The sequence below is a fragment of the Diabrotica undecimpunctata genome, chromosome 8 (assembly GCF_040954645.1).
Source record: "Diabrotica undecimpunctata isolate CICGRU chromosome 8, icDiaUnde3, whole genome shotgun sequence".
In the NCBI taxonomy this organism is placed as follows: Eukaryota; Metazoa; Arthropoda; class Insecta; order Coleoptera; family Chrysomelidae; genus Diabrotica; species Diabrotica undecimpunctata.
Genome location: NC_092810.1, coordinates 8101627 through 8129352, shown reverse-complemented (window position 1 = coordinate 8129352; position 27726 = coordinate 8101627). Strand labels below are relative to the sequence as shown.

Genomic DNA, 27726 nt, shown 5'->3' with positions numbered 1-27726 from the left:
TTGCAATTTTTAGAAGGCTCCAGATTAAAGCAGAAATTTGAATTTGTTTCGAAATTATCTTACCGATTTTTCTATCAGATGTCGCTATTGCGTCCATAACGAAGCCATTTTATTGTTGCTTCCTAATAAGACAGGGAAGATCATTTTTCACGTTAAGAACGGCTATGAATAACTGTTCTAATGAGACTTATTAAGTCGAAATACGTATCAACAGATACATAGACGCTTTGTACGTGGAATCAAATCTTTTCTGTCTTTTTCATTTTTATTCGGATCTACTCTGTATGAGTACAAGAAACAAATTCGTTAAAGATTTCTGCTTAGTTGAGGAGACATGTCGTGGAATGCAAATTTTAGATTCCCCATGTCTCTATTAACATCTTTATCAACGTCTGGCTATGCCTTGCAATTTTTAGAAGGCTCCAGAGTAAAGCAGAAATCTGAATTTGTTTAGAAACTATCTTACCGATTTTTCAATAAATATACCTTTGCAATCATATTCTATTCAATGCAATAAATGGTCAAAACAAATCACAAGAAAATTAACTATTATGTTTCTCTACAGAGCAATCAATAGCAAGGAAATAGTTAAAAGAGATTGGTTGGCATATACTGAAAACAACGACTTATTTTACTGTTTCGTCTGTAAGTTATTTTTCAAGCAAACAACGATAATGACAAAAGGGATGAATGGTAAATGTATGTAAGATTAAGAATCTTTTCCACTTTTTATGATATGCGGGGTGAAATGAAAATGCTACAAACTTTAATGCTCCGTACAGCTATGTCATTACTATTGAATAAAACGGCTTGCCTTACCTGTTAACCTTTTCACTGCGGCTAGTTATAAAAGTAGTATGATTTCTGGTACGGCTGTTTTGTCATCGAACGCCATAGTCTGTGGACTAGTGCGCATTTCGATGCGCATCGCCCCGCCTCGAATTTTTCCATTGGCTCTTGACCTGGAAATCCCTATTTATCGCTCGAACAGCGCATATAAATATTTTCGATTTTCAGGTCAGCCAGGTCAGTCCCTCACGGGCTCTCCGAAAGCTTAGTGCTCTCGGGGCCCTGCTTCCTGCATTTATTTTCCATACTCTGTGGTTAAGAATTGTTTCAACTTAACTTGGCGTTTTATTTCGACGAAGAAATTGTCATTTAAGAAATATCTTGCCTTTTTCAAGGCAAGACACCAAAGATAAATATTTTCCAAGTCCATAACTCGAAAATGGACTTAAGTAGAGGAGCTCTCGACAGTATATTCGAGCCCTCTACAGAGCACCCGGGGATATCAGAAGGTGGTTAGACCCTTATTTGTTCCCCCGAGGTGACAGTTTCATGCCCAACATCAACACGGCCGCAGTCAGTCGATGAAGTACTATGGCGTATAAATACGGTTCGCGCAGTGTATCAGTACAGTCTATTTAGAACTGTATTTACAATTAAGTAGAAGTACAAGTACAAGTAACTATAAGTTTGTTGCTTTAAGATTTTTTAAAAATTAAAAAAAATTAAATATACTGATAAATTATCATTATTTTATTTATTATTAGTAATTGTAGCAACAAGGTAAAAAACTACAAACAAATGGTACACAAAACATTCAAATGCAAAATATAAATAAAAGTTATGACTACATTAAAAGGAAAATTTAAAACTTGTTATAAAATTGTATTTTTCAAAACATGGCGTAATGCCATCGAGTTAGAATCTGTGAAGAAGCTATGAGCATATTAAAAACGGCGTATGTAGGCGTGGCTAACGATGATACCAATATGGCGGTGGTATCATGGCCGGACTCAATAATATTAAAACTATGTACTATAAAAATATGACTAGTTATTCAGAAGATTTAATCATAATCTAAAAAAGTGCAATACATTTTTAATAAACTATGATTTATTTATCCCGCGGTAAACACTAAAAACACGATATATTATACATAAAGATAAATTAATACAGTCAAATACTATTAATTTATTCTCTGAAGTACGGGCCATTACCTTGTTTACATATTTGTATACTAACCTGACGAACGTTATTCCTGAAGATTTTTTATTAACATTGCTCCTGCTACTGCAACTACGTTGAGAACAAGAAACCATTATTATGCACTATCACAATATATTATTACAGTTTCTATAAAAGTATTATAAAACTAAAAATATTCGAAAAACAACAAACGTAAACAAACATATACGATCTGTCAAAAGTTTCAAAACAATCTTAATAATATGGCCGAAGTGAGGTCGTTTTTAGGCACGTGATGCCCTCTCCATAGATTCTAACTCGATGTAGAGACCTCAGAGAAGGTGACTGGGAGAATGGAGTGCTGTGGAGGATAAAAACGGCGAACCATAATGGGAAAAGCCGAAGAAGAAGAAGAAATTTTGACAAAATCACTCGTCTGACGTCTCTTGATTTAACTGTCAAAATTTAATTTTGCGAAAATAGCCAGGCAACAAACTTTCATACCAGTTGAAAATATTGCCGGCAAAATTTTCTCTCTATGTTATTATATACGACAAATTGTCAGCACGAAAATAGGTTTTGTTGTCTATATTATTTTCATATGATTGATTATCAGCTACTTAACTTTAAGTTCTTTAAAATCTCGTATCCCTCGAAAAGTACTTTCGTACTTTATCATATGCATATTCCATTTTTTATTAAACATATAAATCATAATATTTTTACAGTACTTTTTCTTACAATAATATCAAGTTACTACTGTCAGCAGTGTATAATGAAACATTATAACTTCCTCAAACCTTCCGCAAACGACAGTTATTGTACCACAAAGCTTTTGTTACCTTACAGAAGTTGCAATAACCCATGATATCAAGTCCTAATTCTTAGCTAATTATTTGTAGATGTATTCAAGCTTTGAAAACTTTAGAGCTTGTTAATAGTTTCAGATCAGACAGCGCTTTAACTCCAGAACTGTAATCAGAGCCACAGACAGCTGCAAAATTAATTCTAAACTTTTGGAAGGGGATTAGAAAATATCCATATACTCTTTGGGTCCCAATTTTCACGTAATACGCAGAGTACATTTTGTCAACATTACTTAATCTGTAACAAAAATATTGAAATATGGGTTACTGTAGACTACAGCTTAATTTTCGGTGAAATTGATTCTACTAGAGCTTTGGCTTTTATTAACTTTTAATTATTTTAGTATATTATTTTGTTAGACATTAACAATAATTTTAAAAGGGACAATTTAGTTAATTTTTACTTTAGAAATGCTCAAAAATTGGAAACAAGTTTTTCAAATTGAACAATACATAATAAAATTGACGAAATATACGGCAAATTGTCTTACTTTAACCTAATATTCTGTCTTACTTCACAATCAAAAACTAATTAACAAATTAAGTACGAAAACTATTAAAACAAAGCAATCGAACACAAATTCAACAGCCGATACAATAACGACGATAAACAATGGTTTCAAAAGATGTTCGCATGTTTTAAATAACACTTTTGTCGATTGATCATTTACCAATGCAATTCCTCTTCTTCTTCTTCAAGTGCCATCTCCGCGGCGGAGGTCGGCAATCATCATAGCTATTCGAACTTTTGAGACGGCTGCTCTGAAAAGTTTATTTGATGTACATCCGTACCACTCTCTCAGGTTGTGTAGCCATAACATTCGACGCCTCCCTATGCTTCTCTTTCCTTGGATCTTTCCCTGCATGATCAGTTGGAGCAAGGTGTATTTCTCTCCACGTGTAATATGTCCGAGATATTCTAATTTTTTTGTTTTTATTGAATTTAAAATTTCCATTTCTTTGTTCATCCTTCTCAGAACCTCTTTGTTTGTGACGTGTTCTGTCCATGATATTTTCAGAATTCTTCTGTACACCCACAGCTCAAATGATTCCAGTTTTATTATTGATGTCGCATTCAAGGTCCAAGATTCCATTCCATAAAATAAGGTCGAAAAAACATAGCACCTCGCCAACCTAACTCTTAGTTCCAGTTTTAAATCCCTGGTACATAGAACTCTTCTCATTTTGTTGAAATTTGCTCTAGCCTTTTCTATTCTTATTTTTATCTCCTGATTGTAATCATTTGTGGAGTTAATCATTGTTCCCAGGTATGCATATTTGTCCACTTGTTCGACGTTGGTTTCGTTTATTAGAAGACTCTCGTTATTTCTTTGAGTTTTCGATATTCTTATAAATTTCGTCTTCTTGACATTCATTGTTAGACCATACTCTTTTCCATACTCTGCTATTCTGGTCACCAGTCTCTGAAGATCTTCAATGTTTTCGGCTAAAATCACAGTGTCGTCCGCATATCTAATGTTGTTAATGGGAACTCCATTTACCTTTATTCCAGCTGTTTCACCCTCAAGAGCTTTTTTCAGGACCTCTTCGGAGTAGGCGTTGAAAATAATTGGCGACAATACGCATCCCTGTCTTACTCCACATCTAATTTCAATTTCTTCTGACAGCTGTTCGTTAACACGTACTTTTGCTCGCTGTTTATAGTATAAATTTGATATGATCCTGAGGTCGTTGTAGTCAATCTTCTTTGATTTCAGGACATTCATTAAATGTTCATGTCGTACTTTATCGAATGCTTTATTATAGTCAATAAAACATGCGTATATATCTTGATTGACGTCCAGGCATCTTTGTATTAGTATATTAAGTGAAAAAAGAGCTTCACGTGTTCCTAGGCCTTTGCGGAAACCAAATTGTGTATTATTAACGTCTATGTCCAGTTTGTGATATATTCGGTTATGGATGACTTTAAGTAGTAACTTTAGCGTATGAGACATTAAGCTAATGGTGCGGTAATCGCTGCATTCTCTTGCGTTTTTCTTTTTAGGGAGACAAATAAAAATAGATGTCAACCACTCTTTGGGTAATACGCCTGAACTATAAATTTGGTTCAAAAGTGTCACTAAAACATCAATGTGCTTCTCATCTAGAATTTTTAGGATTTCTATAGGAAGCATATCAGGTCCAGGGCTTTTACCGCTCTTCATTGTTTTTAATGCGTGCAATATTTCTTCTTTTGTAATATATGGACCTATTTCTTCTGACGTAAGTTCTATGTGCTCCAGATCTCCTCTTTCATCATCGAACAATTCATCGATATATTCTGCCCATCTTTGTATTTTCTCGTCCGTATGTGTTATAGCAGTACCGTGTCTATCCAGAATTGCACAAGTGGGATTTTGTTTTCTTAGTCCTGCCAGTTCTTTGACTTTCTTGTGTAGGTTAAACAGATCATATTTATTTTGAAGGTCTTCGATCTCTTTGCATTGCTCTTCAAAGTATTTTTCTTTTGCCTGCTTTATCGTCTTTCTAATCTCGTGGTTTATCTCTCTGTATTTATTGATATCCTTGTTTTTAAATTGTCTCGGTTGTTCCATCATATTGAGTATCTCGTCATTCATCCATTCCTCTTTTCTCCTTGAGAAAGTCTTTAATATTTCTTTACAGGGTTCCAGTAGACAATCTTTTAGTCGATTCCAGTACTCGTCAATATCGTTGGTGTTTGTGTTCAATTTGTTGCAGTTCACATGCAGTTCTTGTTGGAGGCATTCTTTTACTTTAGGTTCTTTAAGTTTTCTTGTGTCTATTGTAGGGATTCTTTGATGTCTTTTAATATTTTTAAGGGTGAGTGTAATTTTGGCTATAAGTGGATTGTGATCTGCAATTCCTACTAAAATATTATCCAGATCATTTAATTTTCAATAATCAACAAAAATTCACATAGAAACATTCACCAAACCTTAAAATGTTTGTTTTTATTGTTGTATAACTTTTATTAGCCATAATTACAGGGGTTTATATATATAATATTTAAGTATTATATTAATTGTAGTTTAGGGATAGGTCTTCAAGGCCTGTTCAGCTTTGTAAATAAATAAATAAATAAATTTATATGTATATATATATATATATATATATATATATATATATATATTTATATATAAATTTGCATGGAACTGTGATTATGTATTTAATTAACTAATTGTTTAGTGTTTCATTGTTTTGAAAACTAAAACCAGGACTCTAAGTAGAGGTTATATTTGTCGTTACACAGTTAAATCCATTACCCAGTGCGACATACACCCTTGAGAACAATAGCCGTAAAGTAGCTCCTGTCAGTAAGTGTATATATACTCGCCTTTGAAGTAGAACTTGTGGAGAAAATTAACAGATCATTAATGTTTGTTTGTAATTAAATCTTTCTTTTTGTTAATTTACCTGAGTGTTCAAAATACAGTAAAACTTAGAAATGTTGTAGATTTAAATCAGACTAGTTTAGAAATAGTTGTACAAAGAAATTTTTCGATTTTATTTTTTCCAGAGATGAAGCAATGTTTCACAGAAACGGATGTGTCAATTATCATAACTACTACTATTTCTCCACAACAAATCCGTACCATATAATTACGAAGCATCAAACTATTATAAACGCTCTTTAAACGTTTAGCGTGGGTTATATAATTATGTATATATATTTAGGGATTCTACAGTATTCACTGCCTTCCCTCGCTCAACCGTTTTCATCTCTCTCTGTTGTCGCATTCTCCATCGTTACGCCTCTTTTACTCATAGCGTCGTCTACTTCGTTCCTCCAGGATTTTCGGGGTCGTCCTCTTTTCCTCCTTCCTATATAGCTCCATTCGGTTATTCTCTTTATCCATCTGCTGTCGCTAGTTCTTCTTACATGTCCATATCACTTTAGTCTTTTTTGTTCTACATATGTTAGTATGTCTGTTTCTATTGATGTTCTTTGCTTTATTTCGTCATTACTTCTGCTATCCATTCTTGTTACTCTGCAGCATCTTCGCAGGCATTCCATCTCTGTTGTTACTATCTTACTGCTGTTTTTCTTGTTTATGATCCAATTTTCAGCCCCATATGTCATAGTCATAATACTTCGCACTAATGTTTTATAAATCTGCGTTTTTGTTTTCATATTTAGGTGTCTATCCCACCATACTGAGTTAAGTTGTTGGATTGCTGTTCTTGTTTATCCTAATCTTTGTGTAATTTCTTTCTCTGTTGTTGCCTTTTTCGTGATTATAAACCCCAGGTATTTGAATTTATCCTTTCCTTTGATTGTTACGTTGTCATCAATCTGTAGATCTTCTATGTCTTCTTCACTTGTAGATAGGTACTCTGTTTTCGCGAGGTTAATATCTAGGCCAGCCTTGGTATATTCTTCTTGTAGTTTCTTCATCATGTAGCTGAGGTCGTCTTGGTCTTGTGCAATCACTACTTGATCGTCTGCAAAACTTAACGTATATAGGTATTCGTCCCGTACCGGTACTCCCATGCCTTCGCATTTTCTTTTCCATGTAGTCAAGGCTTTCTCTAAGTATATTTTGAATAGGGTTGGAGATGTGGAACAACCCTGCAGGAGCCCTTTTGTTGTGGTGAAGTCTCCTATGATTCTTGTTCCCATTTTAATGGACACTTTATTTTCTTTATACAGAGCTTTTGTAGCTTCTATGAGTTCCGTCTGTATTTTTAATTTATACATTGCCTCCCATAGTTCTGACCTTGGTACAGAGTCATACGCCTTTCTCAGGTTCACGAATGCCAAGTGTATATCTCTATTTTTTTCTTTCTTCTTTTCCAACAGTTGTTCCAGTGTGTATATGTGGTCTATGCATGATCTTCCTGCCGTGAAGCCTGCCTGATCCTCCCCGATTTTGCCTCGTTTTCTATCTCCTTTCTTAAATATAGATGTCATATATGCCGCCGTCCATTCCTTTGGGAGCTGTTCTCCATTTATGGCTATCTAAAATATCCATTGTATCATCCGGTGTAATTTTTTTTTATCCGTATTTTATAAGCTCAGGTGAGATGCCCCCAGGTCCCGGTGCTTTCTTATTTTTGATTGCTTTTATGGCCGTTCTCATTTCCCTATCTGTTATTTCTATTTCTTGTTGTGGGAATCTGCTTCGTCTTCGCCTGTTTTCTTTTCCAATGAATTATGGTCTTTGTTCTGTTAATAGTATAATGTAATGTCAGATGCTTTTTCTACTTTGAAGAAGCAGTAAACGAGAGATTTATTTAGCCTCTAGTAAATCATTAACTTATTCTTCTTGAAAATCCACCACTCAACAAGTTTCAGGGAGCTCCTTCTCATAATATCTCTATAATCCAAGCTCAATTGAATAAGTAATTCCTAATAAATGAATTTTTTTTAAATAGCAAAGGCCCAAAGAGCCATGTAAATGCAAATACTGAACATCAGGCTATCAGACACGAAACGAAATACTTGGATCCGCAACAAAACAAAAGTGACCGATGTATTAACGCAAATAGCAAAACTTAAGTGGAAGTTCGTTGGACATACCATAAGACAGAAAGACGACAGATGGAATAAGATGATTATACACTGGAGACCATATAGTTATAAACGAAAAAGAGGAAGGCCCCAAATGAGATGGTCAGATGACTTGAAGAAACACGCAGGCCCGAAGTGGATACAAACTGCCTACAATAGAGAGACGTGGAAGAAGGAAGAGGAGGCCTATGTCCAAAATTGGACAGCAAGTGCTGTATAGAGAATAGATAAATAGGACAAGAATGTTTAATTAATTGGCTAGTTTACCAGAATTATCGCAGCCTTAGCTCAGCGGCTATGTGATATTTTTAACAAGCTGGAGAGTTTAGCTTTGAATACCGGCACTGACACCAAGATTTTTTTTTATTTTTAAATTAACTAAGCCGGCATAAGTGATCTTTAAGTCATGTTAGGGGTACTTGCGGAACCTGAAAACCCTAACAGACGTAAGCCAGAATTAAGTAAAGACGACTTCTTTATCGTCGACAGACTTAAGTAAAGTCGAACTACCGGAAACTGTTTTTTTTTTAACCACATCGTCAACTGTCGGCAACAAAACAGTCCACCGGTAATCCATTTTCCGTTCCGAAGATTGCCTTTCTGGTCAATCACAACAAAAATTATTATCCTTGACCTCATTATGGAAAGATCACTGCTCACATGCAATTACTAAATGCAGGAAAGCATAGCGTATCCTTCAGCCGGAGGACAGGTTATTTCTTAATCTTAACGAGCAAGACCTTTTTTGGCTGAGTAGTTCATTTTAACGGAACTCTGCGTTTTATTTTCTCATTTATTCCAATTATTGGGTTTCAAAACTTTGTCAACGAAGAAATTCTCGATACTTAGAAATTTGCTGTATATAAATATAAAGTCTCACGGCTTTGAAATTTTTTCGCAAATAACAAGTGAAGGAATTCGGTAGGTATGTATTGGTTCTTCTTCTTTCAGTGCCATGCCTATTTTCAAGCGTAGCATATCGTCATTAAAATTTCGTTAAATACCTACAAAAACCTTAGTTTTAAATAATGTGATGACTGCACGGGTGTATACAAATGTAAAGACCAGATCAGAGTGTTGTGTTGTGCCAATGCGTCTGGCAGCCATATACTGAAGCTGACTGTGATTGGAAAGTCTAAAACTCCTCGCGATTTTCTGAACTGGAAACCGCAGAACCTCCCAGCTCAATATTATAACTAGGAATATGTCTTGATAACTTGTGCCAACTTCCAAGACTGGTTCCATAAAAAATTCATTATTGAAGTAAAGTCTTATTTGAAGAAGAAAACGTTGCCATATCTTTTTCTGGATAACCCTGGTGCTCATTTCAGTGAAGTAGTCCTAAGATCTCACGATGAAAATTTCTTTGTTCTTCTTTTACCATCCAATGTTTTATTTATTGCTCAACTAATTATTGAGCAATTTATAATGAACTTGTTATATAAAGTTCATTTAATAAAATTTTGAAAATCATTCACTATGAATGATTAAATTTTTACAAAATAACGATGCTAGAGGAAGATAAAAACATTTTTGAATATGACGCTTTCATTGCATTTCATGAAATGAATAAACTAAAAATTTAAACTGCGTTGAATAAACTAACGTAGCTGAACTGACTGCATTAGAGCTCAACTTCGATGTGTTTGAACAAATTGATAACCCCCAAGTGGAGACGTGGACATAGCGTGACAAAAATAAGCTAAGTTATCAGGTTTTCAGCAACATAATATTGTCGAACTAGATCTAAATCAGCTAGACAATTCACAACCAAGTTCATCCGAAAGTGAGAGTCGAAAGAAAATGATTGGATGGTATCAATCAAAAGAGTAACTAAGTGATAAAAACTATTAAACTAATTTAAGCAAAAATAATCCTTGGGCCCTGTCGATATTTTAAACTAGCACAGAATACGTCAGTTAATTTAAACAAAACGAAGACTTTTTAAAAGACAGGCAAATGTGAATGACTTTTTTTAAAGCAGAGCTACCTAAAATACATAACCGCTTTATGTAAATGCAAATTAATCTACATACCTACGTAGTTTTTATTTTTCTTATTTGTATTTTTTTTATGGAAACACTGGAAACAGTTTACAAAAAGGATGAAATGCTACTTTTACAGTAAACAAAAATAAATGTGTAGATTCATAAGAAATCAACGGAAAGAAATGGCAGAATTGAAGGAATACAATAACATACCAGCAAACGAATGGGAAAGATACCTGACGGAACTGTTTAAAAAAAAATAAAAATAATAATTAACACAATAACATACCTGAAGTAAAACACGAAATAGAAATAAGTTTTCAGGAAGTAGAGATAGCCATAAATTCACTCAAAAATAGAAAGTCGCCAGGACCAGACGGAATAAACAACGAGCTTCTAAAACACGGAGGAGAAAGTATAACCCTAGAGATGACAAAACGTATACAAAAACTAATATTGCACTGCAAAATATCAGACGCATGGAGAAACAGCATAATAATATAAATGTTCAAGAAAGAGAAAGAGATAAAGAAGACCCCAACAATTATATAGGGATAAATCTACTGAACACCGCACTTAAGTTTACCACAAAAGTCCTAACCAACAAAATCAATAAACTAACAACTTTATCAAACTGAACAACAAGGATTTAAATTTGGAAGATCCTGCGTAGACGCCATACTTGTACTAAGACAAATCACAGAAAAGGCCACCGAGTACAATAAATCAGCATATTTATGATTTATAGATCTGACAAAGGCTTTCGATTGCATCCAAGTCGAAGACGTCTTACACCTACTGTATAAAAGAAACATAATAAAAGAAACATACCAATCAATATTATACAAACCATCGAAAACATACTACTACTACTAAGGATTTCCACAGTTTTCACTGTCTTCCTTCACTCAACCGTTTTCTCCAATTTTCCCTGTCATTCCAGTCTCCATCTCGCAGGGTTCTTTTCTCCATAGCCTCGTCGATTTCATCTCTGAATGACCTTCGGGGTCTTCCTCTCTTTCTTCTTCCAATCGGGCTCCATTCTGTGATTTTGTTTATCCAGCGTCCTCTGTCCGCTCTTCTGACGTGGCCGTACCAGGATAGTCTCTTCTCCTCTATATAGTCGATTATGTCTGATTGCTCGAAAACATCTACTTCCATAATCGAATACAGGCAAAGATAAATGGAAAACTAACACAGTGTATACCAGTACAAAGCGAAGTGAGACAGGGTGACTCGGTAAGCCCACTTCTCTTTAATATAATAATGGACGAAATAAAACAAGCAGTACGTAAAGATCATGGTTATAGAATGAGGAACAAAGAAATCCAAATATTATGTTATGCAGACCACGCCGCATTAATCACCGAGACAGAAGACGAGCTCCAAATATTAACACACATATTCAATACAACAGCCAAGAAATACAATATGATAATATTAGTAGAAAAAACCATATGTATGACAACATCTAGATACAAACTAGGATGTAAAATCGAAATGAATGGGAAAATAATAAAGCAGGAAGCAAGATTTATATATCTGAGAATAGATATAACTAGTTACGGAGATGTTGAAGAAGAAGTACGACAACAAAGCTTAAAAGCAAGTAAAGCGGCGAGATCTCTTAATGACACCATCTGGTAGAACAAATACCTAAGACAAGACACAAAAACAAAAACTATAAAGCAGCAATTAGACCTATATTAACATACACGGCGAAAACAAGACCTGATACATCTATAACGAGACGACTACTAGAAACAACAAAGATGAAAATACTTCGACGAATAACAGGGAAAAGAAGAAACAGGAGTAGAACGAACACATTAGTCGAATGCCAGAGGATGGGATAGTACGAATAGCACGAGATAAGTCACCAAATGGACGAAAAAGTAATGGCAGACCAAGAAAAAGATGGTGCTATAATTTAAACAATTTAGGAAGCCAATATTGAAGAAGAAACCGGCTTTAAAGCCTACGCCTACATACAAAAAAAAGAAGAGGAAGATGAAGAATGGTTTTTGATGTTTTTGAGTATATCTGATTTATGTAGAAACCTGTTTTTTTGTTTGATTATCCGTGCCACGTCCGGTTCCGTGAACCACGGATAATCAGGGTTCCGCTATAATGAGAATTAGGTATCTCTTCTGCGCTAAGATATAATTGACTATATATACTCTTTGCTTTTTGCTAGAAAACTAAAGTGTGATTTGTTGTTCGTCATATTTTTTAATCTTCTTCTTCAAGTGCACTGTCCGTTGAGAACGTTGGCTATTAACATGGCAATTCTGATCTTGTTTGCAGCGCTTCTGAATAGTTCGACCGATGTGAGCCCGAACCACTTCCTCAAATTTTGGAGCCACGAGTGTCTTCTCCTGCCTGGCCGTCGCTTACTGTCTATTTTTCCCTGGACAATCAATTGCAGTAGACGGTACTTATCGTGTCTCAATATGTGGCCTAGATATTCAAGCTTTCTTTGTTTAATTGTATTCACGATTTCTTTCTCCTTTCCGATTCTTTGGATTACCTCTATGTTGGTGACATGTTCGGTCCAGGATATACGAAGAATGCGTCGGTACACCCACATTTCGAATGCTTCTAGTTTTCTCGTGAGCGTCTCCGTCAGCGTCCAGGCCTCCACACCATACAGTAAGATCGGAAAAATGTAGCATTTAACTAGACGTAGTTTTAGGGGAAGAGACAAATCCCTGCTTATGAGGAGCTTTTTCGTATGCTGCTCTAGCTCGTTCTATTCTCGCCTTAATTTCTGTGGCCTGTTCCCATTTTGCATTTACGTTGGTGCCAAGGTACACATAAGATTCTACATGGTCAATTAGTATGTTACTTATCCGTAACTGTCGAGCAGGCTGTTGCTTCCTGCTTACCAGCAGCATATTTTTTAATACATCTCTATATTGTTCTTATTTTACCATTTTTACTAAATACGTTAAATAAATTTAATTTAGTTACATATCTGTTACATAAATTTATCAGTGAATAATTTAAATCCATAGATAATAGCAGTATTTTTTGTTGCAGGCGGCTTCTTTTGTCCAAAATGGTGCGAGGAGTGGGTAGTTCTTTATGAGGATTCGACGTTAGCCTGGTATTCGGATAAAGGCTTAAACAGGCCGAAAGGCTGCGTTCGTATTAGTGACGCACCGGAATTATTAGCTGTAGGCGAATGGACCAGACAAGTGCCGCGAAGGCCGAAATTTCCACACGCTTGCCATATGGGTATGTTCTTTTTGTAAATAATTACATTCTGTGTGTTTGACTAAAGAATACACCTTTTGGAAATGATAAAATAAATTTAGTGTTTAATTTTTTCAACTTTACTCAAATATAATGCAGAGCACAGTTTTTAATTATTAAATATTGCCCAAGTACTTTAGCTCTCAGAGCATCTTCAGGGGCATTTCGTCAAAGTTGTAGGCTATCCAGCACTTCTATGAGTGTTATAAACATAAAATAATACATTTATACAACACTAGACAAAGGACAAATATTTAAAAATGTTTTCAAAGTTAAAGAAGTTACATTGTGAGAGCAGAAGAGGAAATGCGATTTCGATTATTAAAATAGTTGTTTGAAAATAGCATATTTGAATACCTTGTCATCTGAGACAACGATTTAAATAGAAAAAGATAAAAATTTTATGACAGAAGGCCGAGAAAATAAAATTTTTGGAGTTTGTCGTGATTTTGAACTCGCTGATTCACTTTTTTCTTGACCCCCATCTTACCTCTCATGCACTTTGAACTATTTTTTACTCGAAAAAGATTTTTTTTGTCTTTTTTGCATATGGTCACGAGGCGCATTACGCAAAAATTTTTGTATAAAAAGTACTTGATAAGACAATGGGCGAATGGTAGCAGAAAGACAAGGTGGACGAAGGAGCTTATTCCCGATTTGAGGCCGTGGTGGAAATGTAAGTTCAGGAAACTAGACTACTTCCTGACGCAGTTTCCGACCGGGCATGGTAGTTTTGGCACCTTTACAAATAGAATAGGCAAATCTGCCTTGACAGACTGTACTGTTTGTAGGGTACCGGACGCTCCCACGTCTGATTTCTGGTGTGATGAAGAAAAAGGAGCAGGAAGACAGAGGAGGAAATTAAATAAGGGATCTGAAAATTATGGTTAATATTATTTATTAGTTTATGGCCTAACGTCTGAAATATTTTCTGATTTACGGTAATATGTATGGTTATTTATAAGTTTTTAGATTTTTATTTTAGTTGTACATTGAGTGGCAAGACCACCTCTCTGGAACGGTGGTTAGGGTTTTAGCCGGAACACGGTTAATCCGCTGCTACGCTGGGGTCTTCTGGCATAGTATTCTACTCAGCCGAAAGATGCCAGGGTATCTTGCTCCGTGTCGTAGAAGTCATGGATACCTTCTTAAGCTATTACTGGAATCTGGCAATAGGACAATTGAAAAAAAAAAGATACAAGCATTAAGTTTCTCTGGGTCCCATCACATCTTGGAATAGCAGGTTACGAAGCAGCAGGCAAAAATGCTAAACAAGCCATAAACGACAACAACATGCCCATATCACCCAACCTGTAAGTATGGACCTAAAAAGCTACTTCACAAGGCACCTGTTTGAGAACTGGAACAGTAAATAGAAATCCACACCATCAAAAGCTTCAGGAGATAAAAAAAAATGTACTAGGGGAAAAGTGTGAAAAGTTCAATCATCACAGAGTTAAATACCATGTACCAAACAATTTTAAAGGCATTTTAAATTCAGAAAACCCTATAGATAACTTACTTTTGTTTTTAAAAGGCTTTAATTTATTAAGCCAAGTGTCATTAACTGTTACATTTCCGCTAATAACCTTATTAGATTGAAGCGGGTTTTTGCTTAATAAAAAAAACTGTTTTCTCTAAAATTAAAATTCTCTTTTTAAAAAGATACATAAAAGAACAAAAATAAATGGTCATAGTACCTATTTATTTAGGACCTTTTATGATACCATTAATGTAATAGGCTTAATTTGTGTTATTGTGTATAGCTGATAAAAGTGGTTTAAAAGTCAAATCACATTCCACTTTTCATAAATGCTACCAGCCAGTGCCGGATTAAGGGGGGGCTATGGGACTATTAGCCCCCGGAGGTAAATTTTGAGAGGCGGTACGTCACTCCCATCACTTTTTAATTCTATATGTGGATATTTCAAATTTATGGGGTTGATTTTTTGAAATAGCATGGTAATAAAACTTCGTCTCGTCACCGATAAGATCCGTGCCTGCGATAACAGGTTGCACTAAAACACGTTTCATGTTTCCGGGAAATCGGCCAGCAGCACTGCGCCTGGTGGCAGTGTGTCCGGCTCCAACACGCCATGTCGTCAGTCGTGTTAGCGCAGTTTTTGAGGCTAGTCTCAAATTTTACTTATGTGCATTTTGGAAACGACAAAAGTTGGAAAAACAACAAAAATTAAATGCAGTATTAAAAAAAAACCCAAGATTCAGCTTTTTTTACCAAATCCAGGCAAGATAGTATACCAACGAGCACTTCTTTTCAAGACGATCCAATTGCAACAGTTTCAGATATTTTAGAAGGTAGGTTTATTTGACTGCTTTAGTTACTTTTTTAATAAAATAAAATTTGCAGCAGGGTCTTCACCACGTCGAGATATTCATCCACAGCAATTTCAGACCCACTTTGTGATATCGAGTGACATCCTGAAACCTGAAAAAGAAATTCTGGCCAAGAAATTGTGTAGATGAAGAGCTGAACGAATTCAAAACACAAGGTCTTAATTCTTAAGACTTTGAATCTTCAAAAAGGAAAATAGGAAAGCAAAACAGGTACCGCACTAAAAATTCGGCGTGACTGATTAGTTTATTCCAAAAGCACAGGCTCTTTATTTTGCTTATATTGTTGACTCTTTTCAAGCAAAAATAGCACTTTTTCTTTTTTTACTGGATTTGACGACTGGAAAAAGGCTAAAGAAAAATGTGACAGTCATGAAAGGTCAGTTGTTCATTTAGAACGTCTTAAAAATTTTGTTTCAAGAAATTCATTGAGTATGAGAAAGATCGATGATTCTCTGCGGCAACAGATTAAACATGAGACCACATATTGGCGAAACATATTACAAAGAGTCGTTAGTGTCATAAAATTCTTAGCTAGTAGGGGACTACCTTTTAGAGGAACCGATGAAAAATTTGGTTCTACTAGCAATGGTAACTACCTTGGATTACTAGAGTTGTTGACGGAATATGATCCTCTTTGAAAAGAAAATATTGAAAAATATGCTTCAAAAAGCTGTGGTTCAGTACCTTATTTATCAAAAACGATTTGTTTTAAATTTTTGGACCACATATTAGAAGGAATTTTAAAACAAATTCACTGGGGAAAATATTATTCAATCAGTGTTGACTATACGCCTGATATAACACGTACAGATCAACTGACATTCATTATTAGGTATTGCTCGGACACCGGAATACCTGTCGATAAGTTCATACAGTTTTTAGACAACACTGGCCACAAAGCCGAAGATATGGAAGCTAGCATTGTAAAAATTTTGTCCAACCTGAATATAAATATCGATGACTGCAGGGGACAATCGTATGACAATGCGAATAACATGTCTGGCGTTTATAGCGGTCTCCGAGCCCGAATAAAATCTAGGAATAGTTTGGCAAAATACGTACCATGTGCAAAAATTTGATTGTGCAACATGCAGCAGAATGCACTATGGAAAGTACTTCTTTTTTTTTAGTTGCTGAAGAAATTTATGTTTTTTTCTCAGCTTCAACTTACAGATGGAAACGACTCACTGATCTATTGAAAAATTGTGGCCACACCACATTTGTTCCAAAAAGAGTAAATGTGACTCGTTGGTCAGGACGATTTAATGCATTAAAAGCTCTTAATTTATGCTATCAAGATATAAATCAAGCACTTTTAGAGTTATCCTGTAACGACGAAGAGAAGATGCTAGTTCGCTGTCAAGCAAATAATTTACACGAAAAGATGGCTACGTTAGAATTTGGTATTTAGGCTGCCTTTTGGTTCAAAGTACTGGAAAGAACTGACCTAGCGAGTAAATCTTTACAAAACGCAAATATTTACTTATATACATGTTCGTCTTTGTTAAGTGTCCAACAATTGTGTACCATTACAACATTTTTACTAGTCTCTTCGTGATAAATGTAATTTATTTGAACAAAGGGGCAGCTCTTATCACAACAAACGAAATACAGCAAAGAAATTAGAAGTCGCAAAAGAAAATTACAGTTTGACGAAGCAGATACAGAAGAGATCCTTACACAGCAAAATAAGATTAGAACCCAAGTGCTGTATAAAACAATTGATTATTTGGCAAATAATCTGAAATCTAGAGGAAAAGCTTATGAAGATCTTGCCATCACTTTCTCATTTTATTTTCTCTGCCTCTTTCAGAGAGACAAAGCGTCTGTATTAGTGAATATTTATTCGAATGACTTGGATATATCTCTAGCAAGTGAGTGTATTAAATTAAAACATTTTATAATATCACTACTAGGCCAAGTTGAGTATAAAAATCCAACAACTCACAGTGCTGCTTTTGTGATGAAGCTTTTGCATAAAAATAATATAATTGCAATCCTTCCAAACGTAGACGTAGCACTAAGAATCTTCTTATCGTTGATGGTTACTAACGCAGCTGGTGAAAGATCATTTTCCTCTTTAAAACGGGTCTGCCCGTCAATAATAATGATCTGCCTAGAAAATTAGATTTTAATAACATCATCGACCTGTTTGCAAGTAGGAATTTCAGGAAAATTTGTTTGTAAATAATTATATCAATTTACTAAGTTGTGAGTTTGTGTCTTTGAGGCTTTTTTGTATATTTGTAATAAATTACCTAATAATATTCAAATAATTTTAATGAATTGTTAACCTAAGACCTACTGGAGAGTGACGGTATAGTATGACACCCCCTGGCGGTAGATGATCTAAATCCGGCACTGCTACCAGCTCTGGATATAATCGAATATTTTTCATTTTGTTTTCTATACCTGTTTTATTCTATACAAACACCGTTTTTTGCAATAATTTAAGTGCATCCCACGCAAAATTGACAATTACTATTTTTAATTCCAGGTCAGTTGCTCGCGATCGGCAGCAGGAAACTACATGACGTTCATTGGCTCATGGCGAAATCACCAGCGGAAATTAAGTAAGTCAATTGTTTTTAATTATTGAACTGTTATTTGCGCTTAACATAACATCACTGCACGCGAGTTCCGGATTTGTGTTGATCGAAGCTACGGAACACGGCGAGAATTAAAAAAGGTTCAAAGCTGTTTAATGTTTAGAAATTAATTCAAGGGTTCCTTAATTGAAAAACAATTTGAAATCCAATTTAAATTTTTTATTAAATTTATACGTATTTAAAATATCTGACGAATAGCGTTTTAGAGTAGCCGTACCTAAATGGAAATTGATTCAAAAATAAAAAAATAAATAACAAAATAAAAGGGAAAATCCTACCGGTTGGCTCTATACCATAGTTTAAAATCTTACAAAGAAATAAAGACTTCTAATATATGGTGGGAAAATAATGAAGAATGGGAAAAGCCCAGGACTTAACATGTTTACCATAGATATCCTAAAACTTCTAGATGAGGAGCAAATTGATGTTTTAGTGACACTCTTAAACCAAATTTATAGTTCAGGCGTATTACCCAAAGATTGGTTAACGTCGATTTTTATTTGTTTCCCCAAAAAGAAAGACGCAAGAAAATGCAGCGCCATGGGCGCCCATATATCAAAATCCAGGGGGGGCAAGTCAACTCAAATTTTTATTTTGATCCATACAACTTAATAAAAACCAAAATAGCCGATTGCAAAAATGCAAAAATATAAACATAATTTACAAACAGTAAAGAAATACCATAAAAGTAAAAGTAATCTTAAACAAAAAATTATTAACAACATATTTTATGGTATGACTTTATACATACAAATTTTATTATACAAAATTTTTTATGTAGGAATAAAAAAATCAATTTTAAGCAAGGATGTTAAAAAATAGTAATAAAAAAGCAGGTACTCTGAGATACGAAATGCAACACAAGCAATAGTGTAGTTTAAATAATATGTAAGTAACATAATATCTGAATTGAAAAATTTCTTTTACTAGGAAATTAAAACAAATATTCAAAACTGTACTACGTTGAAAGGGTTAGGGTAGGGTGTACACCCTTCTACTACCATGCTTAGCCGAAATCGCATAAATAGTCAAATGTGTGCAATCTTCAAATACTTCGCTGGGTGCCAACTTATTTATATTTAATTTATATTTAAATGGGAATAAGCCACAATTAAAGGTTAAAATACGTTTATTGACGTTTCAATTTCCACTTCGGAAATCGTTATTTATATTTGACATTAAAAATTTGTACTATGTTGTAAACAATTGAAGAAATTTAATTAAAAATTTATTTGTTATAATTTATTATAAAAAAATTAACATTTTTTTTTTCAGTTAGTATTGTATGTATTATAATTTATTGAAACGAATAATTTCCCAATAGAATCTAAAATGGTAAAATGTTAAACCCAACAAAACGTAAAAAGTAAACTTGATATTGAAGGCTAGTGCTCTGTATCTTGTGAAAATAAAAACTGAAGGTTTCTGGGCTTTTGTCCAAACTCATCTATTACTTTTTTAATAAAATTATTTCGATTGTTTTCTATTTTATTTCTATGAACGCTCATCATACATAGTCCATCTAATTTTTGTTCACTTATAGTGGACCTAATCCAGGTTTTAACCCTTCGAAGAGTTGAAAATGATCTTTCAATCGTGCATGTAGTGGGAGGAAGGCACAGAGAAATTCCTATAGCTTGGGCTATAGCTGGGTAAAATAAGCAATGGTCTAGTAGCTCTATCATTGAAATATCTTCTACATCTAAATTGGTTTGATTTTTCCAATAATAGAGCCACAATTATGCCTGTTCTTTTAGATTAGTAATTTTGTATAAATTATTTATGATTTCTATTATTTTGGCGAGGTCTTCTTAAGTTAATTTTATTATGTTTTTGGGATGCAAGTTATACAATAACATACCAGGATTATTATTGTCGTCTGAAAATCTGACACCAAGAGAACTAATTAAAGAATCTAGGTACGGAATAAATAATGACACTCTAAAAAAGTCTTCAGCGGAATTAACCGTATGGTTTGACCGTTGTGTTTGCTTTCTAGGAGCGATTCGTGGTTTTTCAAGGGTAATACTTAGAGATTCGGCATCATTTGTACTCTTTTCAAAAATTGTTTTAAAAGTTGTTTCCGCTTCTTGTCTGTGCTTTGTTATCATATCAAGAAATAACTGTATATGATTTTTAACTGCCAGCATATCTATTGATTTAGTTTGTAAAATGTTTACTATGGGTTCTAAGAAAGAAGAATATTTGGAAATCAAATTTAGGGAAATTATAAAAGTGGAATCAGATGTGGCACATGAAAGCTGCTGTGCTCTTGATCTTGTTGAGCAATTAAATTTGTTATCTGCTATTATTGTTTCTAAAACTTTTTTGATTTCAATAAAATTTACTAGGCCACTATACCAAATATTTAAGTCAAACAAGTAAAAACGTGTAGCATTTATTAAGCGGATATTTTTTTTGAGAGTAAATTTTGCATTTGACATGGGACGAAATAAAGTTTAAAATTGTTGGTACAGGTACACTCTCTACCAATTAAGGCTTGATACGTACGACATCTCAAAATCCCTCTTTGCATTGTACAATATTATTATGGTAGGTAGCTACATTCGAGGCATTGTTAAGGAAGTACCTACCGCATTTCTCAGTATTTCGCTAGATTAGTTTCCGGTTGTTTGCTGTTTTGAGGTATTGTTGCAAGTTTCTCGCCACAATATGCGTAAATAATGTATTTTTTTTTAAATATTCTTACATACATACTGATTTTTTAAATAATATTACCAATGATAGGGGGGGTCAACTGCCCCCTCTTGCCCTCCCTCCCATGGGCGCCCATGGCAGCGACTATGGCACTATTAGCTTGATGTCTTATGTGCTAAAGTTACTAATAAAGTCATCTATAACCGAATATATCACAAACTGGACATAGACGTTAGTGATACACAATTTGGTTTTCGCAAAGGCCTAGGAACGCGTGAAGCTCTTTTTTCACTTAAGATACTGATACAAAGATGCCTGGACGTCAATCAAGATATATACGCATGTTTTATTAACTATAATAAAACATTCGATAAAGTACGACATAAACAATTAATGAATGTCCTGAAATCAAAGAAGATTGACTACAACGACCTCAGGATCATATCAAATTTATACTATAAACAGCGAGCAAAAGTACGTGTTAACGAACAGCTGTCAGAAGAAATTGCAATTAGACGTCGAGTGAGACAGAGATGCGTATTGTCGCAAATTCTTTTTAATGCCTACTCTGAAGAGATCTTGAAAAACGCTCTTGAGGGTGAAACAGCTGGAATAAAGGTGAATAGAGTTCCCATTAACAACATTAGATATGCGGACGACACTGTGATCTTAGCGGAAAATATTGATGATCTTCAGAGACTGGTGACCAGAATAGAGGAGTATATAAAAGAGTACGGTCTAACAATGAACGTCAAGAAGACGAAATTTATGAGAATATCGAAAACTCAAAGAAATAACGAGAATCTTCTAATAAACGGAACCAACGTCGAACAAGTGGACAAATATGCGTAACTGGGAACAATGATTAACTCCCCAAATGATTACATTCATGATATCAAAATCGGAATAGAAGAAGAGTGCTATGTACAAGGGATTTAAAATTGGAACTAAGAGTTAGGTTGGCAAGGTGCTATATTTTTTCGACTTTGTTTAATGGAATAGAATCTTGGACCTTGAATGCTACATCAATGAGAAAACTGGAATTATTCGAGCTGTGGGTGTATAGAAGAATTCTGAAAATGGGAGAATGAGAATAAAGAAATAGAAATATTAAATAAAATTAAAACAAGAAAATTGGAATATATCGGACATATTACACGTGGGGAGAAATACACCTTGCTCCAACCGATTATGCAGGGAAAGATCCAAGGAAAGTCGTGCCAAAAGTCCAAATAGCTATGATGATAGCCGACCTTCGCTGCGGAGATGGCACTTAAAGAAGAAGAATATATGGTGGTATGTTTTTAGAATAGAATAAAAATATGCTTTATTGTCACTGAAAATTGTACAATTGAAAAGGTGGATTCCAAAACGTCTTAAGTCAAAAAAGTAAATTTTTCAGAAAGGAATTTTCTCTATGCTTAAGAATATAAAAATGTTACTTTGGAATAGAATCAGTGATGTTATTTGCAGGTTCAAATTCTTGTTTCAAGACAATTAAAAGTAAGATTTTGAACACAAAATCATGGCTTTTAAGAAGTTAAACATTTGTTTTGTTTTCAAAACGACCTTAAGTCAGTGACTTAAACACTTTTGAAACATTCGTGTGGGAGACAACTTCATCATTATTACTGATTTGTAAGTTTATTGATAATCAGAGCTTGTCTGTAAGATGTCAGGTCAGCAAGTTTAATAACTATCTAAGTACATAATTAAAAATTAATTTTTTTTCATCAAAATCAATTCAGCCGCAGTGATGAGTAATGTTGGCGACCGTTTACCTTCGCTTGAAGTGTATAAGGTGTACACAACATAATAAAAATAAACGTACCAAATTTATTTGTAAAATGTGTGATGTTCCGTTATGTAGCGATTGTTTTACCCCATATCATGTATAAACATTTATCGTTCATGTGCACTCTTGGGATTATATATCCCATACAAAAATACTGTTGGGATATATAAGCCCATGCATTTTTTACCAAAAAAAAATGAAAAATAAATTTTTTAAATACATTCTTAGTTCTTTTAAATGCTCTAGAACAGCCATACTCACTACGCGGCCCGTGGGCCTCAGGCTTCCCTCAGAGCGATTTTTCGCGGCCCTCAGACTGCTAGGCAGTAAAACAAAATTTGCGAGTTATAATATAATTATGTTTCTATTTCACGGCATGGAAGCGTGGACAATAAAACAGTCTGAAATCAAAAAATTAAACTCCTTTGAGATGAGATGCTACAAGAGAATCCACAGAATATCGTGGACTGAAAAGTAACTAATATAGAGGTGTTACAAAGAATGAAGAAAGAATGTGAAGTCATAAAAACTGTTAAAATTAGAAAGATTCAATATCTGGGTCATATAATGAGGGGCGAGAAGTACGTATTACTTAGATTAATTATGCAAGGGAAGATACAAGGGAAGAGAAATAAAATTAAAATAGCGATGATGATTTACAACCTCCGATAGGAGAAGGAACCTGAAGAAGAAGTTTCTATTTAAGTCTTTAATAAGATTACAGTAGTGTAGAGCGGCGCCATGCATTGTACCCCATTTCGCATTAGTCATCTTTACCCCCACCACACTGGCACTGGCCGGCCAGTAAAGATGTTTCAAAACCTTGTGGACCTCATAAATTGTAAAAGAATGTGTTGTCACAGTTTGCAAAACTTTGTTCTCACAATTTGCTAATAATGAACAAATATTAGATGAAGTTTCAAAATTTATCTAGCTATCTGATTCAACGTGCATGAGACGGTCACAGAACTTAGCAGCAAATATTGCCCTTAATCTTACCGATGAACTGCATAAAAGTAAATAATTTCTCAACTACTATTGTTTGTAAAGTATATATCGAAGGATTGTGTTCTTAAAGAAGATTTTTCGGGCATGATTCCTATGACTGGACAAACTCGAGGTATTGATTATTTGAACACAATAGTAAATTTTTTTAACGAGCATAGCATTGATTTGAAAAAGGTTTTTTCTGTGTGTATTGATGGTTGCCCATCAATGTTGGAGCGAAATATAGGGTTTGTTCAGCTGTTGAAAAATCACTTGGAAAATGATAATTTATTGAGTTTCCATTGTATCATTCATCAAGAAAGCTTAGCTGCTAAATTTGGTGAAAATTTCAGCTGTGTTATGAAAACACTTGTATGACATAAGATCAAATGAACTAAACCACAGAGAGTTTCAAGAATTTTTGAAAGAACTTATGTCGCAATAACATTCTTTACCACACAGAAGTGAGATGGCTGAGTAAGGGTAAAGTTTTGGAACGTTTCTTTAGCATTTGACATGAGATAACTCTGTTTTGGCTATAAAGAATAAAGAGTTTCCTGATATTCATAATTTTAGTTGGTGACCCAAAGTAGCGTTTCTCACTGATACAATGAGCATTATGAATCAAACATTGACCAAATTGCAAGGAGACTACAATAACATTGTAACGAAAATGATGAGTATTGTGTTTTCACTGGAGCAGAAGCTGAATATATATATTGAAGAATTGTCAAATGAAGATTATTCCAGCTTTGCTTCCGTTAAAGCACTGTTTGATAAAAATCTAGATGAAAGTCAAGAGATTTCTGACCTACTGAAGCTTTTAGCAGACCTAAAGGATGAAGTGTCTGTGAGATTTAGTGACTTCAGGAAGTTCCAAGAACCATTTCTCTTGGTGGAAAATCCATGGGCAATGACAACAGCAAATGTAGCTCATCTTTCTATTTTTGGATACGAAGCTGGGGATTTGAAAAATGAGTTAATTGATCTTCAGAATGATACAGAGCTTAAAAGTATTTTTGAAGAAAAAAACAAGCAAAAAGCTCACTATAAATTTTGGGAAGCAGTTGAAAATGATAAATCTCCTGACTTAATTGACGGTGCTCAGAAAATTTTGTGTATTTTTGCATCTACATATGTCTAAGAATCTACATTCAGTAAGCTGAAGTTCATAAAAAACAAGTACAGATCTAGGCTAACTTGTAAGAACGTTGAAAACACTTTGAGAATTTCAGTTTCTTCCCAACCTGCTAACATAGATGCCATTCTAGAGAGCTGTGAAAGATTTCGCCCGTCGACTTCAAAGAATTAACAAATTCAGAACTTGACATTCCTGGATTTAAGTAAAAGACATTTTTCTACTTTTTACATGCAAAACAGTCCATATAATTTATAATTATATTGTTTTTATGTATTTTGTAATAATTATAATAATAGTCTCCCGTTTTATACCGCTTCGCGACTTTGGGAGTATAGCAGGGTAGTCTGCTATAACTAGGGCCTACGGTATACAAGGAAGGTAACATGGCCAGTGCCACGCTTCAACCGCCTATTATTACCCCAAGGTACTCATTTTTATTCAGGCTGAGTCGACCTGGGGCCTATAGACATTTTTAAAAATGTCTAGTTATTCTTGCCGGAGGTAGGATGCGAACTCCGGACCACCGGCATGCGAGGCAAGCATCCTACCGCTTGCGCTACGCAGGCCCTATTTTGTAATAAACTTATGTTATGGTCATGTAGTTTTAAAGTTATTTCATACCACCACTTGTACTCGCGGCCCTGAGAAAAATTTCATTCAAACTATTAGGCTCTCAAAGAAATCCTAGTAAGAATCCCTGCTCTAGAACAACAAACTAAAGACAAATATATCAAATTTTAAAATAAACAAATCAGGAATACAGAAATCAGAAAATAAAAACATTAGTAAATTAAACAATTTTTTTTAATTTATTTATTTACTTTATTTTATTTTATTTTATTTACTTGTTCATTTATGATACATGTTAGTTTAACACTTGTTTAATATTTATGATATTATAAATATGCTGCATAAGGCCAATTTCAAAATGGGTCATACTGTTTGAATGAAATTCGTATTTACAAGCGATATTGGAAGCAATATCCTGTCAAGTCCGGTTATTTTTGCAGCAACGTAACAGCTACGGCTAGACAACTTCAATATCCTGCGGTGCTCAGTAAAAACTCATCAGTTTGGAAACCGCGGCCAACAGAGAAATTAGATTTTTGTATTTTGTTGATAGATAGGAGAAGAATGGGGACAGAAATTGGAATTAAGGTTATTGCTTTCCCCATGTTACACAAAAGAAGTACAACGTTTGTATTATTATTATTCTTAATTATTTTTATAAGAAAATTGTTAAGATATAGTACACTAAATGTATACAGATCACGACATTATTTTATTGACCATACAACACAATGGCAATCGCTGTGACATTTTACACGTTTCCACCTCTATATTCATTTCACAGTAGGTACGAATTGTCGTAATTATCACATTGACATTAAAAATTTCAAACGAAGTTCTGAAAGAATAAACAAATAATTAATAAAATGCCTATTACGTTCTATACCGTCCAAGAAAAAGTGCAACTTGTAACATGGTACTTTCAGGGTCATTAGATACGCGAAATAATTGATTTATTTATTGTTGCCTTCGAAAATAGACCCTCACCAAGTGTTACAACAGAGTTGAACATACTATTAAACATTTTCAAACTTCGGGATGTGTAAACAGTTGTAAAAATTGTCATGAAGGTAATGAACCACGTGTTAGATCTGTCGATGAGGAGCATCAAAACAGGGTTATTGATATTCGTGCTTTTGTGGAAGCTAGTGAACCCTGCAATAGTGTACAAATTGCTAGGGAAGTTAACGTGAATGCTCGAACTGTCCAGCGAGTTCTTAAAAGGAATGGATATCACTGTTTTAAGATACAACCAACACAAGAACTGTTTCCGGAAGATAACTTTAGGCGGATGGTGTTTTGTGAAATTATGTTAGATAAACGGAATGAAAATGTACACTTTTTAAAAAATATTTTATTTTCTGACGAATCTTCATTTTCATTACATAAAAAACACAATTCATCCATTGCAAGGTATTATTATCGGAAAAATAAGCACCTCAGTATTGCAGTGCAAACCCAGCATCCGCAAAAGTTAAATGTTTGGACTGGGATGTTAGGCGGCCATATTGTCGGTCCATTTTTTATCGATGGAAACCTAAACAGGCCCAAATATTTATAACTTTTACAGAATGAGATCATTCCGGCAGTTCGACGCCTTCCCATTAATTTTCAGGAGGTTTATTTCCAACAGGATGGGTATTCGGCTCACAACTCTGGAGCAACTATTGACTTCCTCAATCAAACGTGTCCTGATCGACTGATAAGTACACGTGGTACAATTAAATGGCCCGCTAGATCCTGTGACTTAGCGCCTAACGATTTCGTTTTTTGGGGTTTTCTCAAAGAAAACATTTTTAGGCATCAGTTTGAAAGGGCCACAAACCTAGTCGAATTGCGGGCAAAAATGTGTCTCCTATCGCTAGTATGGCTGTATCATCCGCGAAGGTGGCAATAGTATTTTGTTCTAGCTCTGGAATGTCACACATATCCAATAGGTACAAGACCGGACCTAAGACACTCCCTTATGGCACGCCAGCTTTGATCTCCCTTAAGTCGGTGTAGACTTCTTCTTGTTTTACTCTGAAATAT

At 34.5% G+C, this 27726-nt stretch overlaps 1 protein-coding gene across 1 annotated transcript in view; it reads left to right on the top strand.

Moving 5' to 3' along the window:
* The window catches only part of LOC140448271 (uncharacterized), a 321196-nt gene that overhangs the window by 130566 nt on the left and 162904 nt on the right, over window positions 1-27726 (top strand). The window contains exons 3-4 of the mRNA XM_072541367.1: window positions 13365-13562; window positions 18433-18508. Coding sequence (XP_072397468.1) covers window positions 13365-13562; window positions 18433-18508 — 274 coding nt within the window. The remainder of the gene's footprint in view (window positions 1-13364; window positions 13563-18432; window positions 18509-27726) is intronic.